The 19127-nt window shown below is 37.8% G+C and overlaps 2 protein-coding genes across 3 annotated transcripts in view; one reads left to right on the top strand and one right to left on the bottom strand.

The window, feature by feature from the left end:
- Window positions 1-19127, top strand: part of LOC135680788 (microfibrillar-associated protein 1) — a 106442-nt gene that overhangs the window by 52961 nt on the left and 34354 nt on the right. The window contains exon 20 of the mRNA XM_065194973.2: window positions 5060-7120. The gene's annotated coding sequence lies outside the window, so the exon portion shown is untranslated. The remainder of the gene's footprint in view (window positions 1-5059; window positions 7121-19127) is intronic.
- On the bottom strand, window positions 1905-17752 carry LOC135680795 (uncharacterized). 2 transcript variants are annotated; one of them, XM_065194990.2, is made up of 4 exons: window positions 16819-17752; window positions 13745-13840; window positions 8127-8214; window positions 1905-3066 (listed from the first exon to the last, which is right to left on the bottom strand). In XM_065194990.2, the coding sequence occupies exons 1-4, from the start codon at window positions 16906-16908 to the stop codon at window positions 2054-2056; spliced, it is 1287 nt and encodes a 428-aa protein (XP_065051062.1). In that variant the 5' UTR covers window positions 16909-17752; the 3' UTR covers window positions 1905-2053. The 2 variants fall into 2 exon arrangements, with proteins under 2 accessions (XP_065051062.1, XP_088969811.1); XM_089113685.1 differs by lacking the exon at window positions 16819-17752 and adding an exon at window positions 5864-5942.

Here is a 19127-nt window from a genome sequence, read left to right as displayed (position 1 = left end):
ATACTTTTTTGGATATTGTATGTAACCTTTACTTCTTGTTTTCCATAATATTTTCCTTCATAGCTTAGTTTCCTTTCTTTTGCATCACTTCTTAAAGTGTCATTGCAATCGAACAGTCAGTTGCAGGAACAACAAGCCTAACCTCTCGTTTGTGTTTCTATCAAAGTTAATGTCTTCTGGATAAGCACAAAGTTTCAGGCAAATTTAGATGCTTCAATCACTTGTAAAATGGACTTCTTAGAGTTGTAAAGAAACGTTTTTGTCAAACTTTTATCGATTAGCAAGTATTTAGGGAATATTAGGCGAATCTTAGGCGAATATTAAGAAATATTTATCTATAACTTAAGGAATATTAGGTGAAAATGTAGCTTGGGTGTCAAACAAAGAAAGTCGAATTGACAAATTTTCATTCTTTTGCGAAAAGATTTGGTCTAGCTTGGTACAGCTAGCCCATGGCGATAGTTGCCCATGCCGAAATCCCGTGCAGTTAGATATGAAATCAACTGTCATTCTTTTAAGTCACTCTTGGATCATTTTAGAATCTTCACCTTCTGTCTCGATACATCCTTCTCCATTATCACCTTAACATTTACTCCTCCAAATCACGCAGTTTCTTAAGTCCTATTCAGCTCTTTAATTTTCTCTTACAAAACTGTAGCTTCTTCTTAACATAAACGTTCACTTCACTCAAATGAACTATCACATATTTTTCTTGTCACTTAGCCATTTTCTCACACCTGTATGGATTCTTCGTTAGCACTTTCACTTCAAGAAATGGCATGTTACCTTTTTCATTTGTGAAGCTTCCTCTATAATTTTAACCTTTTTCAAACCATCAATTCAATTTGGTACACATATCCCCCTTTTCTTTACAAAATCGTTGACATTTTGCATTACACTCGTTTTCTTATAAAAAAAAGGTCGATGTTCATACTCCAGTTTCTTAATGTTCTGGAAATTTCAATACTGAATTATGATGCCATGAATGATGTTATGAAATGTTCGTTTAGAGATTCGCTTCCGTTCCGATGCTGTATTTAGATGTGGGAAGTATATTTTATCCCTTACGTCTTAAGTTCTAGGCCAACAGGGCAATCATATTCTTGGATTTTACAAAATTTCGTTGTTCTCAGTTTTATGACGACTTAATAGTTCTTAACTTCTTTGTTTCGAGTACTGAAGTTTCTCAACTTTTTCTGACTGTCCAGTACTCGTTTCTTATAGCTAGTTTCGTACAAAAAAAGAGTGTACATAACAATGTTTCTTTCAGATAGTCAATTCCGTAAAACCCAAAATCCCAGCAAATTTTACAAATATGAATGCTGCTATGGCATAGTCATTTGAACTGTTTTTTTGATTAAATCAAACAATTTCTGAATTCACTCAATGAAACGATGAATCAGTAGGAAAAGTATAGTATCATTTGCGTAATCTTATCGTAATCAGATTTTTCTGGTATAACTTCATTTAAATTGTCAATATGCAATGGCTACCTAAAGTCTTTATTTCTAATTTGAATCTTTGATTAATTTCAACTGCATCCTCCTCTCTCTTTCCGAAAAAATGTTGTTCTTACAAAATTAAAAGTTTTGATGACTATATGACTATATTGCGACTATATTTTTAAAACTGGCCTAATATCGTACCGCATGAAAATCACTACACAATCAACTCCTCAAGACAGATGCCGCTAAGCATGCCGGTTGCGCAAGAGCTTTAACTCTACACACAACATCATTGGGGAAGAGGAGGGGTGCAGTCTCGGTGCTTTTTAACAGAAAAAGTTGTTGATTTTCAAAACTATTTTCAAGCAGCAGGGTGTTCTAAGGACTTTTGGAAGGGATTGTAGCAGTTTCTTTCAAATCCGTACATGCAGAGTCTCATGCAAAATAAAAACACCAAAGTACTATGGCTGAGCTCTATTTCTCGATATTAACAGATACGCTATAATTCCCACAAAAAGACATTTACACTGAAATACTTCGGATATTCATTTTCTTACAAATTTACATTACTGCATGTTATAAAAATAGATATATGGTTGTAAACTAAATCACAAAGTAAATATGCTATGGCCATGGCTTGCCTTAGAGTTTCTGGAAAGATGCTCCATTTTCTCCCAAGGTCTCCAGACATCGCGTTTTTCTTCCGATACCGACTTTCTTCCATATTCGAATGGCGCATACTCAACTTGCACCGGTACAAGTACAGTTGCTGGCATAAACTTTATACCGCCACTTATAAATACTTTTTCCGGCATTTGTGGTACTGGTTTTATCAGACTGCCATCCGGCCTACTGGTTTTGTGGGGGATATCAAAACCGACTTCTTGCGATTGTTTTTTAATGCTGCATTCTGTATTATTGTTGCTGTCAACCCATAGCTGACTCACGCCAGATACCATCGACGTTGTTTTGGTTGGAGTGACATTGCTAGTCCAAGGCACGACCGAGGGCGGAAATTTTGTTTTCAAACCCGGACTGAATTGTTTTATCGTTTGATCATCTAGTCTATATTCCATTATGCCGTTTGTGTACTGATTCAGCTTCAATCGTGGTTCTGGCGGTTGTCGTTTAACTTGAGTTCCAGCTCGAGTTAATAATTGTTGATACATGGCGCGTTTTTCGCCGACTGTTCGAGAATCAACGATCTGGCTGAGTTGTGCACTTGTCATCCCAATTGATGACGTAGGTTCTTGTCCTCGGATTGCATCTAGGCGAACGTCTAGGCTCCTGGCTGGGTCAATGCGAACATCCTGACTTCTCACTGGGTCAACCCGAGTATCTTGACTCCTCACTGGCTCAATTCGAACATCCTGAGTCCGGGCTGGTTCAATACGAACCTCTTGGCCCCTGCCTGGATCAAGCGGCAATTCTTGTTTGATCTTATTGTCTTTTGTAGATGATCTTTGATCCACAGTGCAACAGCTTGCTAAATGTTTCATTACGTTGAACTTGATGCTTTCGTCCAAACCGGGAAATCCCATGATCATTCGTGTCACTTCGGAGGCGCATGTGATGAACCCGGCTCTGTATTTGGCCATGGGATCTGCATCCGGATTTTGAACTGGAAAAAGAAAAAATATGTCACAGCGTGGCACTTAGCATGGATACACGTGTTGTAAAAACATAATGGTCAGTCTAATTCAACAATGGTCAGCAGCCTAGCAACGATACTGTAATAGGATTGAATTCTAATCTCGAAAAATTTAAACGAAAAAACTGCTCTCAGTTTGTGATAGAAGTATTTATCTGGAAAGTCAATAGAACCGAGAATCCTCTTTTATACATTTACTTCATTTGTATTTGTATTTGTTTCTACCTAGCATCCGAAAGTAGTTTCTAGGACACTGAGAAGCTTATGCATATCGGACAGTATACTGGTCCTTTGATGTGACCACACCTTGTGATTCCTACGCCTGGATTTACAGAGAGCTGGCGACTCTCCCCACTCTGGGTGAAAGTTTGGTCATGCCAGGGACTCGAACATCTGACCCTTGGGTCTGTAGTCAATACCTTTAACAACTGAGCCATCCCCACATTTCATTCCAAAGAGAATAAAAATAATTTACCAGAGTTAAAATCAAAATATTTTATTATTATCTTACGATCAAGACGATGCTGCTGTGACTTTAGAAAATAACCAGAAACCCCCGTTTTTAACTCCGATATTGAGAAGGCTCGCTCAGACTTGCTTATTTAATTTTTCAATATCAGAAATAAACTTGTTGGGATTTCGCAAATCTTATTATTATTTGACGGGACAATAGGCTGAAACTGACTGTCTAGAAAATAAGGACAATGCGGCAGTAATAATTGTGCTTAAATAGGCTTCTAGTGGCAACATGCCAACGCCCTGATGACATCATCAATTAAGCCCCTTCAGATTAACAGTCACAACATAGGTTTATTTATATTTGATCGTTTGATCGTTCACTATTTCCATAACCATAACACAGTCAAGGTCTTGTAAATAAATATTCCAAAAATATCACCGAAAAGGATTATGCTGTTAAGAAAAAAGTGCCTCATTGGCGCCATGAACGATCTCTTCTGGTCTTTAGTTCAAGGGCAAGAGGCTGTTGGTCGGATCTTGTTTGTTTGCATACGAAATCAACTTGATGCTAAGCTTTTAGCATTAGTTTTATTGGATTGGATATTCTTTTATGGATTATAAACTCGGTAAACCAACCTTGTCTTTCACCTTAAAATAAATGCTTCGAGCAGATCAAATCATGTCCACTGCCATTTCAAGCGACCTAACTGGACATTTGCAGCCGCTATAAAGAAACCCAGTGGGGGCTTGGTAAAGAGTCACGTGCTTGTCGTTTGAAATATCGTACACAACACCAATTTGTCGAATACAATAAGGTTTCCTGAAGACGCTGTATGCTTGAATTAAGTAAATTTGATATTTAGGGGGAAACTTCATGCAAGATAGGACATTTTGCGAGTTGAAATCCTAAAATGAATAGTTATGTATTTGAGTGGGTGTTTCAGTAAGATCATTGGCCTAGGCATAAGCAGGCGAAGTTTTGTGGGGATAAAGATTATTGGTTACTCCCAAAAAACAGATACTTCATTGTTATAATTCTAAGTGCTAATTTTACAGTTTGAAAAAACTGAACATCATTAATGAGAGTTGAAATGCAAAAAACTAATCTACTTTTGAAAAATTGAGGCAAAACGATTGATGGACCTTAAAAAGAAGATGAAAAGTAACTTTCAAATTTGAAGAAAAGTTTGCACCCCTTCTGTTCAAACTTAAAAACAAACTTTAAAATTTTGTCGTAAATGTCTACCATTTGTTGGCACAAAAAATATCGTGAGTTGACTAGTTAAAAATCCAAAAGTCGAGTGAATTTGATGAACTAAAAGACTAATGGCTTGATAATTGGTGCTAGCCTGGCTGCCAGCCTTTGTAACTACCGGGCTAGAACATAAAGTCATACACTGAAAACTTTTGGGCACATTGCAAGCTGTATCTCTTATCGTTTGTAACTCATCACTTCTTATTTTATTTCTTATACCTTAAATTGATATGTTACTTATATTTTTAGATCCTGGTCCTCAATGCTAGACAAAAAGCCCAGCTTCATCGAGCACTTAGGGTACCCAAGAGGTATGTAGAAATCATCCCCTTGATTTTATGCCGAATTGCAAAGTTTTAAAATAGAAAAATAATAGCTAACTGCGTGAAACAGACTATATAATATGGTATTTTAATTACTGAAAGGCTGACATCTAAATCCAAGCTTAAAATGCCGCCTTTCTCCAGCAGTTGAAGAAGCTTTAAACAAGATAGGTTTAGAGACTCTCTCCCTTTGAGATAGATTCTTATAAGTGAATATCATCTTGCGGTGACTAGTTTGGTAAGGCAAATTGAAAAGGGAAATTTCAAGGGAGATCTCGATATGCTAAGCTAAGCAACTATCAATGGACCATTTAATTAGCATTTGCTGTAATCTCCAATGTACAAACAAGATTTGAGATCTACCTGTCCACAATGAAGACACTGTTTCGCAAATAAATTGTGATGGCTCATTCGCACTGTTTAACGTGCAGAACCTACTTAATTGAACCATTTTGAAGCAATAATTGTAGAAAACCGGGGGATAGAGAGCATAGTCTTATAAAGCAGTGGCGGATTTAAGGGAGGGGGGGGCAACTAGGGGCAGTTGCTCCACTCTTAACGAGTTGAAGCAAGTCTGGCGACCCATTTTTGGAAAATGTGCGCCCCTTTTGAAGAATGAGAATCAGCTGAAAAAGGTTCTGGGACCGATAGGTTAATTTGCTTCAAGGATTACCTCAAAGTTATGCTGTTTATTCTGAAAAGGTATCTGAAATTGTTGTATACAACGTACTGTCGTAACCAGTTTTTGAAAATTTTTCAGCGCCCCCACTACCAACTGCCCCTCCTTCAAATTTGCTCTTGATCCGCCCCTGTTATAAAGATAAGAATACGTCTTTTACCGAACATGATTGTTTTATAAAGGTAATTAATTGGTCTCACGTGGGGTGTGATTGGCTCCTTGACTTAGTTTCTGTGTGAATATAGTTTCATAATGGCTAGAGAAGGGGCGACTAAGCTATTCAAGGGTACAGGACCAACGTTACAAAGCTTGTTTTTTGGGGTGTGTTGTGGGGGAGGATGGAATCTTCATTGCACTGCTCAAGCTTGTAAGAAAAAACAGGTTTTAATCTCGAAATATTTAGGTAGCGGCGATCGTGGGATAAGAGATTTCTTACGATACATAACAATGTTTAAGTAAAAGTGCTCTTAATTAGAAACCAGTATTAGAATTCAGCCTTGTTACGCTTCTTGGGCAAAGCCTTTTCGTGTTCAAGTGATAAGCAGCTGCACCCATTTTTAACCGTTTTAAGGCCTTTTTTCAAAGCAAGAAAATCTTTACAATGCTAATAGAGCCAAAAACAATTTAGAAATTTATAACCTAGACAAATAGAAATTAGCTTCAGGCCTTTTTTTCAATAATCTTTGACGGGGTCGTCAACTGTATGACTGTCCTTCTTTCTAGACACTGGATCTATCTTTTAATGTCGGTGGGTCTTTCTAAGAACAATGCATTAACTCAACCGACTCAACCTAGCACAGCCACTCATTTTTAAAACCTGAAAGGTCCTCCATATAGACATCTTTCTAGAAGCCAGTTAAGTTCGGCCCTGCATATTTATAAACGTACATTTTGATCGCATCATGTCATATTGCAAAAAGAGTTTTGACCTCCTAAGTTACAATAAAGAGGCATAGTAGGCATCACCACTTAAGCACCACGAGAGGATTGTTGATTACAAAGATATTATTTCAGATCGCATGTTTGAAATAAAGTAGAAAATCCGTTTTGATAAAAGGATGAAAATTGTACACTAGATTCGCGGTGATCACATTTAGCTACTGCATATTGCTAAGCTTCTCACCTTGATATCTTCAATACAGAATTAAAGGATCAGTGACGATCTCATAATATTGATAACCAGATTTAAGTACGACCCTGTATTCTAGGAATTAGCAGCCTGATGTGCGATTTTGAAGGCGTGGTGACGCCTGAATTTGCCGAGCAGCAAAGGGACAAAGTGACCTCTGAAGAGAATACACCTGCCAGGTACTAAACATTATTTTCTCTATAAACCTGGATGCAGACCAGTCGGGATTTGAAGGGCGAAATGCTTTAGGTATTCAAGATCGATTTCTTTGGCACCTTGTGTTGCTAATAGGTGCATTTTGATACCGTCAAAAACCTTATGACCTAGTGAAGAGGAAAAATAGCTTTCCTCGAGTCATAAACCATACCCAGGGAGAAGTAAAAATATTTGTAAAAGAGTATGTTAAGTTTGTAGAAAACTTTGTTATCGATTGTGTGGCATGGCTAAAGAAATATCAAGCCTTGGGGATCAACAAAGGCATGGCGCATTCATTGATTCACATAGTCATTTCCAGGAAAATATAAACTGAAAATGCATTGAATCAATTTACAAACTTTTTAATTTCAACCGTAAATCAGGAAGATGTACCTCTAAATGCGCAAATATAATTATATCTATTACGAGTTGGCTTGAAAATGAGATCGCTTGCCTAACCAGATGTTACTTTGTACGCATATCCGAAAATTCTATCAATCGTCTTTTAAAGAACTGGAACTTGCATTATGCTTAAAATAAATGATATATCAGGCGTGGAAATATTGGCGTTTGATATTGACATAAACGAAGTTTAAACTTTAACCAGTTGATTTTTAATTTCAAGCAGTAGACTTTGAACTTTAAAGACTCATTGCTAACAATGAGCCATTGCGCTACGTAAGCATCCCATAATGCATTTGTAGACTGTCTAAAATCAATTAATGCCATTGTTTGGACCGTCGCCACGCTCGCAAAGGCCAATTGTTAGCAATGAGTCTTTAAGCAGTAGACTTTGAACTTTCAGCTGTCAACCATGACCTTTAAGCAGTGGACTTTGAACTTTCAGCAATGAATTTTGATCTATGCATGAGGAAACCATATTAGCTGCTAATTCAGACAGCCTTTTCAGTGGTATTTGCCTTGGTTGTTATGAATTAAAAATCACATAACAACAAAATTTTCAAATTTCCGACAAATCATAAAACTCACCAGTTCGGACTTGCTTCTGAAGGTTCCTAACATGGTCAACAGCCATTTCTAAAATATCAGCCTTCTCAAGCTTGGAGTAGTAACTGGCCTATTAAAAGAAGAAAGCCATGAGATTATTTTGTCAACCAATATTTCAAGATGGTATTGTCTTGAAAGTAAAATGCGTTATTGAAAACTGTGTCATTCATTTGCAATCCTGGGTGAAGGCTATTTTGCCAGGAGTATGCACCAGTTCTCCATTTTTTGTAGCGGAATTTATTTGGTAGTTTGTAGGACAAGAAATTATCTAGAGATATTATACAAAAGGTTTATAAGTTTAAAACTTTACATTTAAAATCAGCAGTATTTTGGTTGGCTAAACAGCATAATATCAAGAACAAACATTCACCAATGCATTAATTTTGCCATTTTAAAAAAGGTATCATTGATATCTCCTTGCTCTCACTATTGTCTTTCTGCAACTTGCTTTTTCCTTGTTGCTCTGTAACTTGAATTCAAAAAGGGTTCCTCCATACTTTGATCTGCATTTCAACTTCTAAATAGCTCAGTTGGTTTGAGCTCAGTTGGATATACCGTAAATTCTCGAATTGGCCCCCCTGTAAATTCTCGAATAAGCCCCCATCCTAGAACTACAAATTGTCAATAAGCCCCCACTGCTACTGTAAATTCTCGAATTGGACCCCCTTCCATTTGGTGATTTTTTCCATCTGAGGTTGCCTATGGCGTTTTATTGAATTTCCACAACAAATTCGTACTTGTGGGGTAGTAATTAACTAGGTGCTCATAAAGAAATTCCTACTAAAATAAACGAGGTCTTTTAATAATATATTTTTAGGGTCTACGATAATTTTATAAGGCCCCCCTCGTATAAGCCTCCCTCTCGAATAAGCCCCCATCCAAAAATATCAAAATAAATAAGCCCCCAGGGGGCTAATTCGAGGATTTACGGTATGGTTTGGTGGGGATACCAAACTATACGAATTGAAAGTTGTTGAAGTGTGAAGTTTTTTGAATAATCAAGAAATGGTAAACATTTTTCTGATCATGTGAAAATATCTTCCACCTTGGTAGCCAGATTTAAAAGCCATCGACGGATACAAAAGTGGGTTGAGCCAGCTGTCAATCAAAATTAGCCAATCAATAAGAGAGTGAGTGGAATCACCCACTGATTGGTCAATTTTTGTTTGAAAGGTGGCTTAAGCTCATTAGGTATCTGTCGATTTCCTTTAGGACGACCACTTCCTTATTCGAAGCTAATTCGAAAATTGACGATTGTTTTTAATGGTTATATTGGTTCATGAATGGTTTAGAGACCCCAATCCTGAAGTTAAGTCAACTTGGTCCAGCCCTGGTACAACAATCAAACCAAGCTTTGGACAGAAGCTGTTGTCGTTGGCATGACCTATCTACGTTATGATATGATACTCGTTTCCCTTCCGTTTTCTGTTTTGTCAAAGATGTAAACCATGAGATGTGCAACTTCGGAAACATTGCGGATTGTCTCAATCATTTACTTTAAACAAAGTCAGTCAAATCTGTCATAATGAGCTTTTAGTGTACCTGTGTTGATTGGTAAATTAAATTAAATTGAATTAAGTTGGATTAATAGTGAATCTTAAAGAAAACAGTGCTGCTTTGTTATAAGGTAAGGATTTCCCCAATGACATTCATTCAAATTTAGTAAATTTGCACGAAATCAAGACATTTTATCATTCTGAAGTAACATTTAAAAAGATCAGCGAGGTCACATTTGCACCCTATTACTGAGAAATAGAACACAAATGCACAAGGTTATATAGACTTTTGCTCAATGTAAACCGATTTTCGTGGAATGATATGCGCCTAGCTTCCTATTTCGTCAGCATCATATCTTATATATGCACTTAATTTAAGCACTTTCTTCATTATTTCACGTCGTCTTAATGCCCTTCCTACATTTTTCCGCATGTAATTCTGAAAAGTTCCAATCACGGCTTAACTGTCATCCAGCTTTCGAAATTCTTCATTCATAGCCTTGTAAATTCGTTAAGTATTTAAGTAATGATGCCACACGTCCTTTTATCTTACCTTCAATGAAACAAGTAATTTCTTTAAATGGCTAGGCCTCACTAACGTTTCCAAAGGCGTAATTCAATATGACCATGAATTCTAGCTTCCAATGAGATAAATTGAGTTATTAATTTCGTTTCCTTTTATTTGAAATAAAGCGTGCTCTAATTTTCACGTCAGTTGTCACAGCTGCGTCATATTCAGATAGCGTCTGCCTGTCTGAAAACAAGAGCCCAGAAAGTATTTATTCCTTTTCAAGAACAAACTTGCAAAACGTTCCACATAAACAACAAAAGCAAAGGGTTATCTGTGAACGATAGCGTAAATAGAGTTCTAATGTGATGACGTCACAAAAATATTTAGATCATCAGAATTTGAAATTTGAATTGTTCTCTTTTTGCCTTCTAAAAAATTACCCTTGTATCTTCAGGAAAAAAGTTTTTTAAAAATATTATTAAGCAAAGTCGCCTAACGGTAAAATCCTCGCACTCTCACATTTACAAAGTTATGCATTTGCCTCCCGAAAGTGACTGCATCTTGTGACGACCTTCCTCCGGCTCAAAGGCGTGGAACCGTAATGTTTTCAGTACTCAGACTGGCACCCTCTTAGAACTCAAGGATATATGTAGGACTATTGTCTTTTGGAAAAATCCATTATTGGAAAATATCTACTAACAGAGGTTTCGTTGAAAACACGACTTCCCTAAAAATGGCACAAAGATAGGATTTTATAGATTTGTTAGTATAATCCAAGCTCTAACAGATAGAGTGAATGTTCTTTTATTTCATATTCGATTAACAGGCAGTATTAGAGCACATGACTTCTGTTCTAACCCAAATTGAGTCACTTAGCCGGTAAGAGCGCTTTTAAGGACAAAAATAGGTATTAAGAATAAATATAACTCTGGTAAGAAGTGTGTGATTGTGTTCTAATGAACAGAAGGGTTGTCATTCTTTACTCAGAAGGAAAGATTATATCGCAAGAACTTTTCACCAAATAATGATAAGATTTTCAGAAACGTAGCCCCTTTAAGCAATCGTTATAATTGTACTACAACTTCAAAATTTTTCCATCTCCATGACACTTCTAAACAATTTATAAGTCGGCCCTCTAGTGATCAATTTTCCAACCTAGCCATGATGACGTCATTCAGATAAACAGAATCTCCATATTCATACTGAATTTTGTAATTTTTTTTTGGTTAGAGGAGCATAAGAGCCTTAACTTCGTAAAGCATAGTGTATCGAAATGCACGACAATTTAATCAAACCAAGTTTCTCCACCAACTTCATCGAGATAGATCCACTGATTTGGGTACACGACATAAGGCGTATAGAATAATCCATTTTTTTTCCGAAACTAAGCTTAATGGCAAGCTTTTATTAAGAATTTGATTTTGGGTGTTCCTGGCAATATTTTTGGTATTACTGGCAATATTAGCTGAAAGGAAGGTTATCCCTTTCCAACAAACGGCTGAAATTGTCTCAGTTACTCAAGACAATGTGGTCAGAATCTATCGATGTGGAAAAGAATTCGCCTGGCTCGAATGATAGCGAGAGGACGCACATGGATTTACTTCACAGCTAGCATGTTGTGGCAGTTTTTGCAATTGTTCCCTTATGTCAGAATTTTCCAATGATATTAAATCTTGAATCAATGGAAATTATAACCAATGCGGTGGCGCCTTAATACTTAGAACCTGCGATTGCGAAGCCGAATGAAAAGCTGAATATTGCGAAAGGACTTAGCGCAATTCGCGTGAGGAGTGATGGGGGATTTGGTAAGGAGGCACCGGCTGATTACCGTTGAGACAATAGGGCGTTTAGAGCGAAATGCCTTTGAAAGAGGTTGCGGTACCAACAGTGGGTGGACAGTTCTATGCTATGACAACAAGCACTTTCAGCATTTCATGTTTGATTTGAAGGGAGGTTACGGTGCAATTTAGAGATAAGACTTACAGGGCTAATAAAAGGGGAACGAATAGAACCTCCTGGGGACTAATAAGGGGATCGGTACACAGGGGTACAAAAGCAGGGTAAAGGGTGGTTTTAGGAGACACGAACTCTTTAAGATTTGAAGTAATTCCCTGTTGCTACAAGATCATTCTAGCCCACCCAATCCATTCTATAAATTCCTACTTGACTCGTATCGAAACTATTCAGATTATCTTAATTATTCCAATTGGTGTTATATTTTTTCCGTGATCTAAATAAACTAGGCCAAGTTGACCAATGAACTGTTAAAGCAAATACAAAAGAACATCGTAATTATAAATGTTGCTGTCCTACAAAGAACTTTTCTATTCCTTTGACAGAGGACAAAGTTGTAGACACAGAGCAGGGATCTTTATTCTATGTTATAGAACCTTTGTTTCCAGAACAAGTGGCTTTGTGCTATAGCCGATCTAAGTTTCGGTTCTTTTCCAAACTGAAACACACAAATTCCGCTTGCGTCATTTTCTTTTAAATGGTTTAGAATTTTTGGGACATGTTTGCAATAGAGTCGCTGGGACAAGATTTGACCGTTAGCTAATTACCCTGATATTTGGGTAACTACCAGTTATCGTGCACGTCTGAATACTAAAAGCAAGGCTTTGTAATGAAAAATTCAGAGGAGATCTTATCATTTCTCCTACGTGGTATTGGGCGTTAGGTACGTATATTGAGCATTGGCAGAAACTCTGTTCGTAACGTGTCTTATCATGACAGGGGGTGGTGCTTAACGAGTTTTGCAAAAGAACCCTCCTTTTTAGCGCCAAAACATTTGTATCTCTAGATTACGTGCAAATCACCTTTAAAAGCTCTTGCGCAACCGGAATGCAAATATACTTTCAAAAATGGCCTAACATCGAACTGCATGAAAAATCAGATACAATCTATTTCTCTTTGCGTAAAACACAACTACGGCAAAGCATGCCGATTGCGCAAGAGTCTTTAAGGAATTTCATAAAACGGCTTTCGCTCATTAGAGTACAGAAAGGGCTTATATTTCTCCTGACAGTACCTTCATAGTGTTAAAGTCGTTATCAGAAAGCAATGCAAACTGGGCGGGGCTTGGGTGTGGCACATTATGATCTAGAATTCTATTTGAAATCTGGTAGCCGTTGATTCTGCAGCATTAAGATCCTTTTCTCTTTCAAATCATGGTGGTCATTAGGCCAATGATCGCGAGGAAGACCAAAATAGCAATAAAATGGTAGTGCCCACCCAAATCTCACCTTTCCTGTTTTGTTCCTTGGATCTTTTTCAGATTTTGATTTTCCATATTTTTCAGCTTTTGAGTATCGACTGATGTAAGGATTAAAGGCTGTTGCGCAAGCGGCATGCTTCGCGAATATATTTCCAAAACCGGCCTAATATCATGCTGCATGAAAATACAAAACGCAGTCAATTTCTTAAGACAGCTGCCGCTAAGCATGCCGGTTGCGCAAGAGACTTTAACACTTTTCTTGACTCTGGTAGGGTCTTGTTAGTTTCAAATGAAGTGTAGGTTGGGATGACCACTTCAGTTTTACAAAAACCCAATCAATTTTCAAAAAGAGAAATAATTTGAATGAAACTGAACATACATCCTTCTTCATGGCTCCAAGAATCAACAGCTTCAATTCATCGAGGCTATTGTTTATTCTTTCTCGTCTTTTCTTCTCCATCTGAGGTTTATTTGACTGAAATGAGAAAATACTTAACATCAACATTGAGGAATTTTATTGTTAACTGCTATGTTGATAAGTGCAATAAGACGTATAAGCAGGGCAGTAGGCAACTTAGAACCGTCCTTTTCTTTAAACCAATTTTTGAAATCGGAGTTAAAGAATCCAGAAAGCTGCCTATGCATCTGTGATTGTTAGACGAGATGCTGTTCATGGTATACCCAATCCCTATAACAACCGATATGTCCACCACAGTAAAATCAAGAAGGCTACCTTATATAATATAGAAAAGATCTGTGGCAAATAAAAGACTTGTGACTGGGAAATGACTGGAGCCCAGTCTTCCTTCTTCTCAACTAGACGCTCCTCCGCTTCTCTGCTCCTTTCTCCTATTTCCGCCCTCGAATTTTTGTGGCTTAGATACCCAGAAGAGTCTGGCTACGCATTACAAGTCATGCTTTTCGGTCAGATAAAAAATGGAATGTTCAGAATAAAGGAGGTTACTGCTTGCGTTACACAACATTTGGCAAAACCCTTTTTGGCCATTTGGCAAAACCTTTCTGGCCACTTGGCAAAACCGTTACACCACAATTGGCAACACCTCACTTAACCACATTTTGTCTCAACCTCAAGCCAGTTTATTGCAGTTTTTTATTAAGTACTGATTCACAGTAAAATTAATTCCAATTTCGCCTTAACATGTTGATTTCTCCCACATCTGTTGATTCTATTCAGACATCAGGAAGCTCGGTCATTACTAAATTTATTGTATCGTTCAAAGGCTCGCAATGCTAGTCCCAGAATTACACATCATGTATCCATCCATATAATTAACTGCTCCAGTGGAAGCGACATTGTTTTTACTTGCAGACTGGTTTCAGTTCAGGCCTGAAGGCAATGGTAAATCATATCGGAAGCAGAAATGAAATTTTTGAGATAACCAAGTTCGATAATCTTTAAGTGTTTTACCATTCCTAGATTACTCTTGTTGAATGCGAGGCAGCTGTCAAAACCAAGACGGAGGGTTTTGTTGGCAAAGATTTGGCCGTAAAAATTCCAAACTGCTTGCTTTCAAAGGCCTACAACAAGGGTATAGCTGTGGGTGTATGGGGTGTGGAACCTCTTAATTCTTCATGATTTGGTCGGTAAACTTTCAGTTGGTCCACAAAACCTTATTTGGTCGGTAAAATCGCCTATCAGTAGTTGAAACAGCATAAATTTTACTAATGATTTGGAAGGTTTAGCCTGTGTTCCAAACCTCTACGTTAAGGGTCTGGAGAACAGGCCAGGAAGGTCAAACTGCACCACTAGTCTTAACCCGCGACCTGTCCTCATTTTATTGGCATTGAAAAACCCTCTCAACTTGTTGTTATTCGCACAAGTTTGGTCTTATTGTTCAAATGAACATTTCGTTGCACCGAAGGAGAGCAATTAGGCCGTCGGAAGAGGGGGACAGGGAGGAGAGTGCTGAGGGGATGCTATAGGCGAAATCACTTCAAAAACGACGCATTATCCCCAAAACAAAATAATAAATAGGAAATGACAGATCCCCCCACCTCCCCTCAAACGACAACCCTGAGCAATTTTTGAAATGATCTGAACTTATTCTTGATCTTATTTACTTAATCCATAACATACTTAAATTGAAGCATGTTTGTGTCTGCAACGTCATCTCATAAAATAGCGTGTGAGGTCAGAGACCCAGCCCCTTTTCCTTAATCGTTAAGGCTCCAAGATGTGTTCCCTTTCTGTTGAAAGTTGCCTCGGATAAGGTTTACTTCTATAAAACCTTTAGTCAAACTATCAGTGAATTTAAATGAAACTGTACCCTGATATTGGTTAAAGAACAGCCTCCATCCCGTACAAAGTGGAAATTTAAACTCATACGAATCATAATACTAGTTGATACCCTCCCCCCCCCCCCCCCCCCAGCTAAATGTGCATGCTATATTCCTCAGCTTTTAATACCCGAAAGAGGGAGGCGAAACTCTCCCAGACATGTCATGCTGAAATTTCAATTAAATCGGTTGGTAAGGTCAGCGAATCCAGGGTGGCTTCAAAGCTGCTACCCAGAAGCCCCTCGTCAAGGCACATAAAGCTAGCGAACTCTTTGGGGGATCGTTTTCCATTAGTATATAGAGAACAAGAGTGACTATTTCTACAAATAAGTATAACGCACAGATTCTTAACTATAGACATCTCATCATATGTTGTCTTTTCTCTCATGGCATCACAATAAGATTTACACCCCTAAATTGATTCTAAAGTTATAGCGTATCGCTAGGTTTTCTTAATTTTCCAGGGGTCGAAGTATATATTTTTTCTATGTAGGTGCTATCCCCCTTCTCCTGATGGCCCAAAAAATATTCCCTGATTGCGTCAGAAACTTTATAGGGATCAACTTGAAAAAATAATGCTTAAATAAGGTAATGGAAATTAATAGGTAAGATATTCGAGTTCGGGTACTGTAGCCAATTACTAATTTATTGTTGTATGCACATTATTATTTCGAATAAGCTACAACTGGCTATACTAGGCAAGGTAGTGCAAGTTTGCAAATTCAAGCCGTTGAATTAGCAACTAAGTATTACCCTGAGCTAGGCTCATTCTCTGCGATCTATCTATACGAATTTAATCGTTGACAATTCCTTATCCGTACAACAACGGAATAAGAGCCTATATTACCCTTTGAGGAGAAAACCAACGAGGCTCTCTAAATCAGCTTCCTTCGTCTTGAAATTTATTTATCGTGCAGTTTATAAGATTTATTTCGTCTTGAAAATTATCAATTCCATTCACCTTAACTTCCACTAACGTTCATTTGTACAAATAGGTGAAAGTATAGATGAACGTAGTGCCAAAAAATGTTCCATTTTTAAAAATGACTGTTAAAATGATCGAATATTGCAAACAGAGTTGTTCTAATAGCAACTAAGTTATTGTGAATCTTCAGAATTAGAGAGGAGGAAAGGTGAAAGAGACAAAAAGCGTACCTTTTTAGGACTTTTTTGCTTTGATGGTGAATTTTTCTCTTCTTCCTCCATCTTATCTGCTGCATTTGTCTCTTGTTCTTCGACTGACATCGCAATCCGCTAAAATGCAGACGCCAAATCGCGAAAAATTCTCCTTTGCGCAAGCTACTTTGGTAGTATACACTGAACCATGGAAAGCACTCAGACAAAATAACACCGCGTTAGCCTGTTCTGTTTTTTGTATAATAGGCATATCCCCCCGTTCCATCATCACAAACATGACAGCCATCTTATGGCAGTCGTGCGAAAGCGTAGAAAGGAACGAAGACCCCGTGGGAATGGCTCGTTCTGATTGGCCAGGGCAAATGTCGAGGCAATAGTTTTACATAACGTATTGTTCCGCGCGTGCCCTTCGATTGAGACCAGACAAAAGGGCATAAGGAGATTGTATTTAGCAGTCCGCAAAAATTTTCCCGCCTTTGTTCAAGAAAACAAAGAGCTGACTTTTTCCCACGAGCGAGTTTCTGAAGCTTGATCTCAGAAGAGGCACAGTACCAACGTACATGAGTCCTCAAGGTAAAAATGACGTTGAGATTTTGATTGAAAGGCATTTGAAACTCTCATTGGCAGTCTTAGATGGGCGAAAGTGTTCCTCCTCTGAGATGGCAGTAAACAGGAGCGTTGCTTTGCTGAATATTTCTGCTATTATGATTACAACAGATCAGAAGATCAAACGACAGCTTTGACATGATTTATCGCAAGCGGGATGATCTTATAACAAATGCGTTTACGCCAAGGTCACTTGACCAAATTCTCTATTTATCTTTTGCGGCGCAGACATCAAGGCTGTGTCTTGGCCGGCCCGAGAGGTAACTCCTTCGTAGCCCTTTGGCTTACGTCATCCCGCCTTAACATAAAAAACCCATTATTACACTGAATATAGTAAAGTTAACCATTAGAATAAATCGTCCGCTAACTTAAAATACTGGATACATTCAAACAACAAATAAAAACTTTGCTATGCTGTTTCCAATTTTATAAAGAATGATAGATTTGGTAATGCCACAGTGTTGATACTTAATCACCAATATAAATTTTTCCCATGCTCTACAAATTCTCCACACTTTATATGTGTTCTGACCCATGATAACGTAACGTGACCATCCAACTACATTTGTCTCAAGGCTTCTTACCGGTATCAAGAGTTGCAGAATTGGTCATCAGAGACATAGTCCCATCTGTGCCCGCTCTTAGGGGGATTATTTTGTTATATACCAACAGTTGTAGACATTTCTCCGAATAAATGATCGATACAAATGTGTGATCATCCTGTTTCTTGCCAAAAACGATTCAAGTTAATATCTTGTTGTTAATACTCACACGGGGCACCATGACTTTGATACATTCAAGCCAAACTACCTAACCGTCCGCCAGCAGATATGGACGAAAGATGAATGGGAGCCATCAAAGTGAATGGAGCATTAATTAAACACCAGCAGCTAATGAGCTTTGTTAAAAGCTGCATCAATGTCTTTAAACAAAAGATTTGAGAGTTAGACCCCGTTTACACTGTCCCATGCGTGCGAGTTTGGAACTGGGATTTTGCTCAGCTGTTCAGAAAAGTTTTGACCATGCTATGAAAGCGGACGATTTTTGTACCGTCACGGTTCCGTTTTTGAATGAAACAGTATAAACGGACTCTTATATTCGAAAGTTAAAGATTGACCGAGTGATGACGTCATTCTGACATTGCACACATAAACAGAGAGAAGACATTTCTGTGTCGTATTTATCTGATTTTCAAGGTGATGCAAGTATCTATTTAAGCCTATGCCATCCAGGTTTATAAATTTCAGAATACATATTAATGCCGTGAAACAAATCGCCGATCTTCTTGATAAAACTGTTGGTCCCCGTGGAAATTTTCACACTCTGTTTAGTGCTAGATAAAAAAAATCATTTCACATTCATTTCACTGAAAATAATTCCACTTTTCAATGAATTAGATTGTACCCAGTTGTGGATCGAAATAGGTCAATCGTGTTCTTTCGGACCCTGATTCTGACGTTTTATGCTCTGAGGAGTGTCAGACGAAAAAGCTTTTAGTATGTTGTAAAATGATTGCTTTTTTCAAAGCCATTTTCAAATTCTGTACCGCAAAAAAATTGTTTGAATTAGATTGTCTAATCTAATTATTTTTTAATCGAGAAACATATTTTCATCCTTTGGGTATTATAGGACGATTTTTGGGATTTGAGGGTTGGGTTGGTGCGTTTGCAAAAATAATTTCGATGTGATCGCAGCAAAATAATGTGACAGAGAAACCAAAG

The sequence above is a fragment of the Rhopilema esculentum genome, chromosome 18 (assembly GCF_057945365.1).
Source record: "Rhopilema esculentum isolate cy_ngs chromosome 18, ASM5794536v1, whole genome shotgun sequence".
Lineage (NCBI taxonomy): Eukaryota > Metazoa > Cnidaria > Scyphozoa > Rhizostomeae > Rhizostomatidae > Rhopilema > Rhopilema esculentum.
This window is presented reverse-complemented; position numbering and strand designations above follow the sequence as displayed.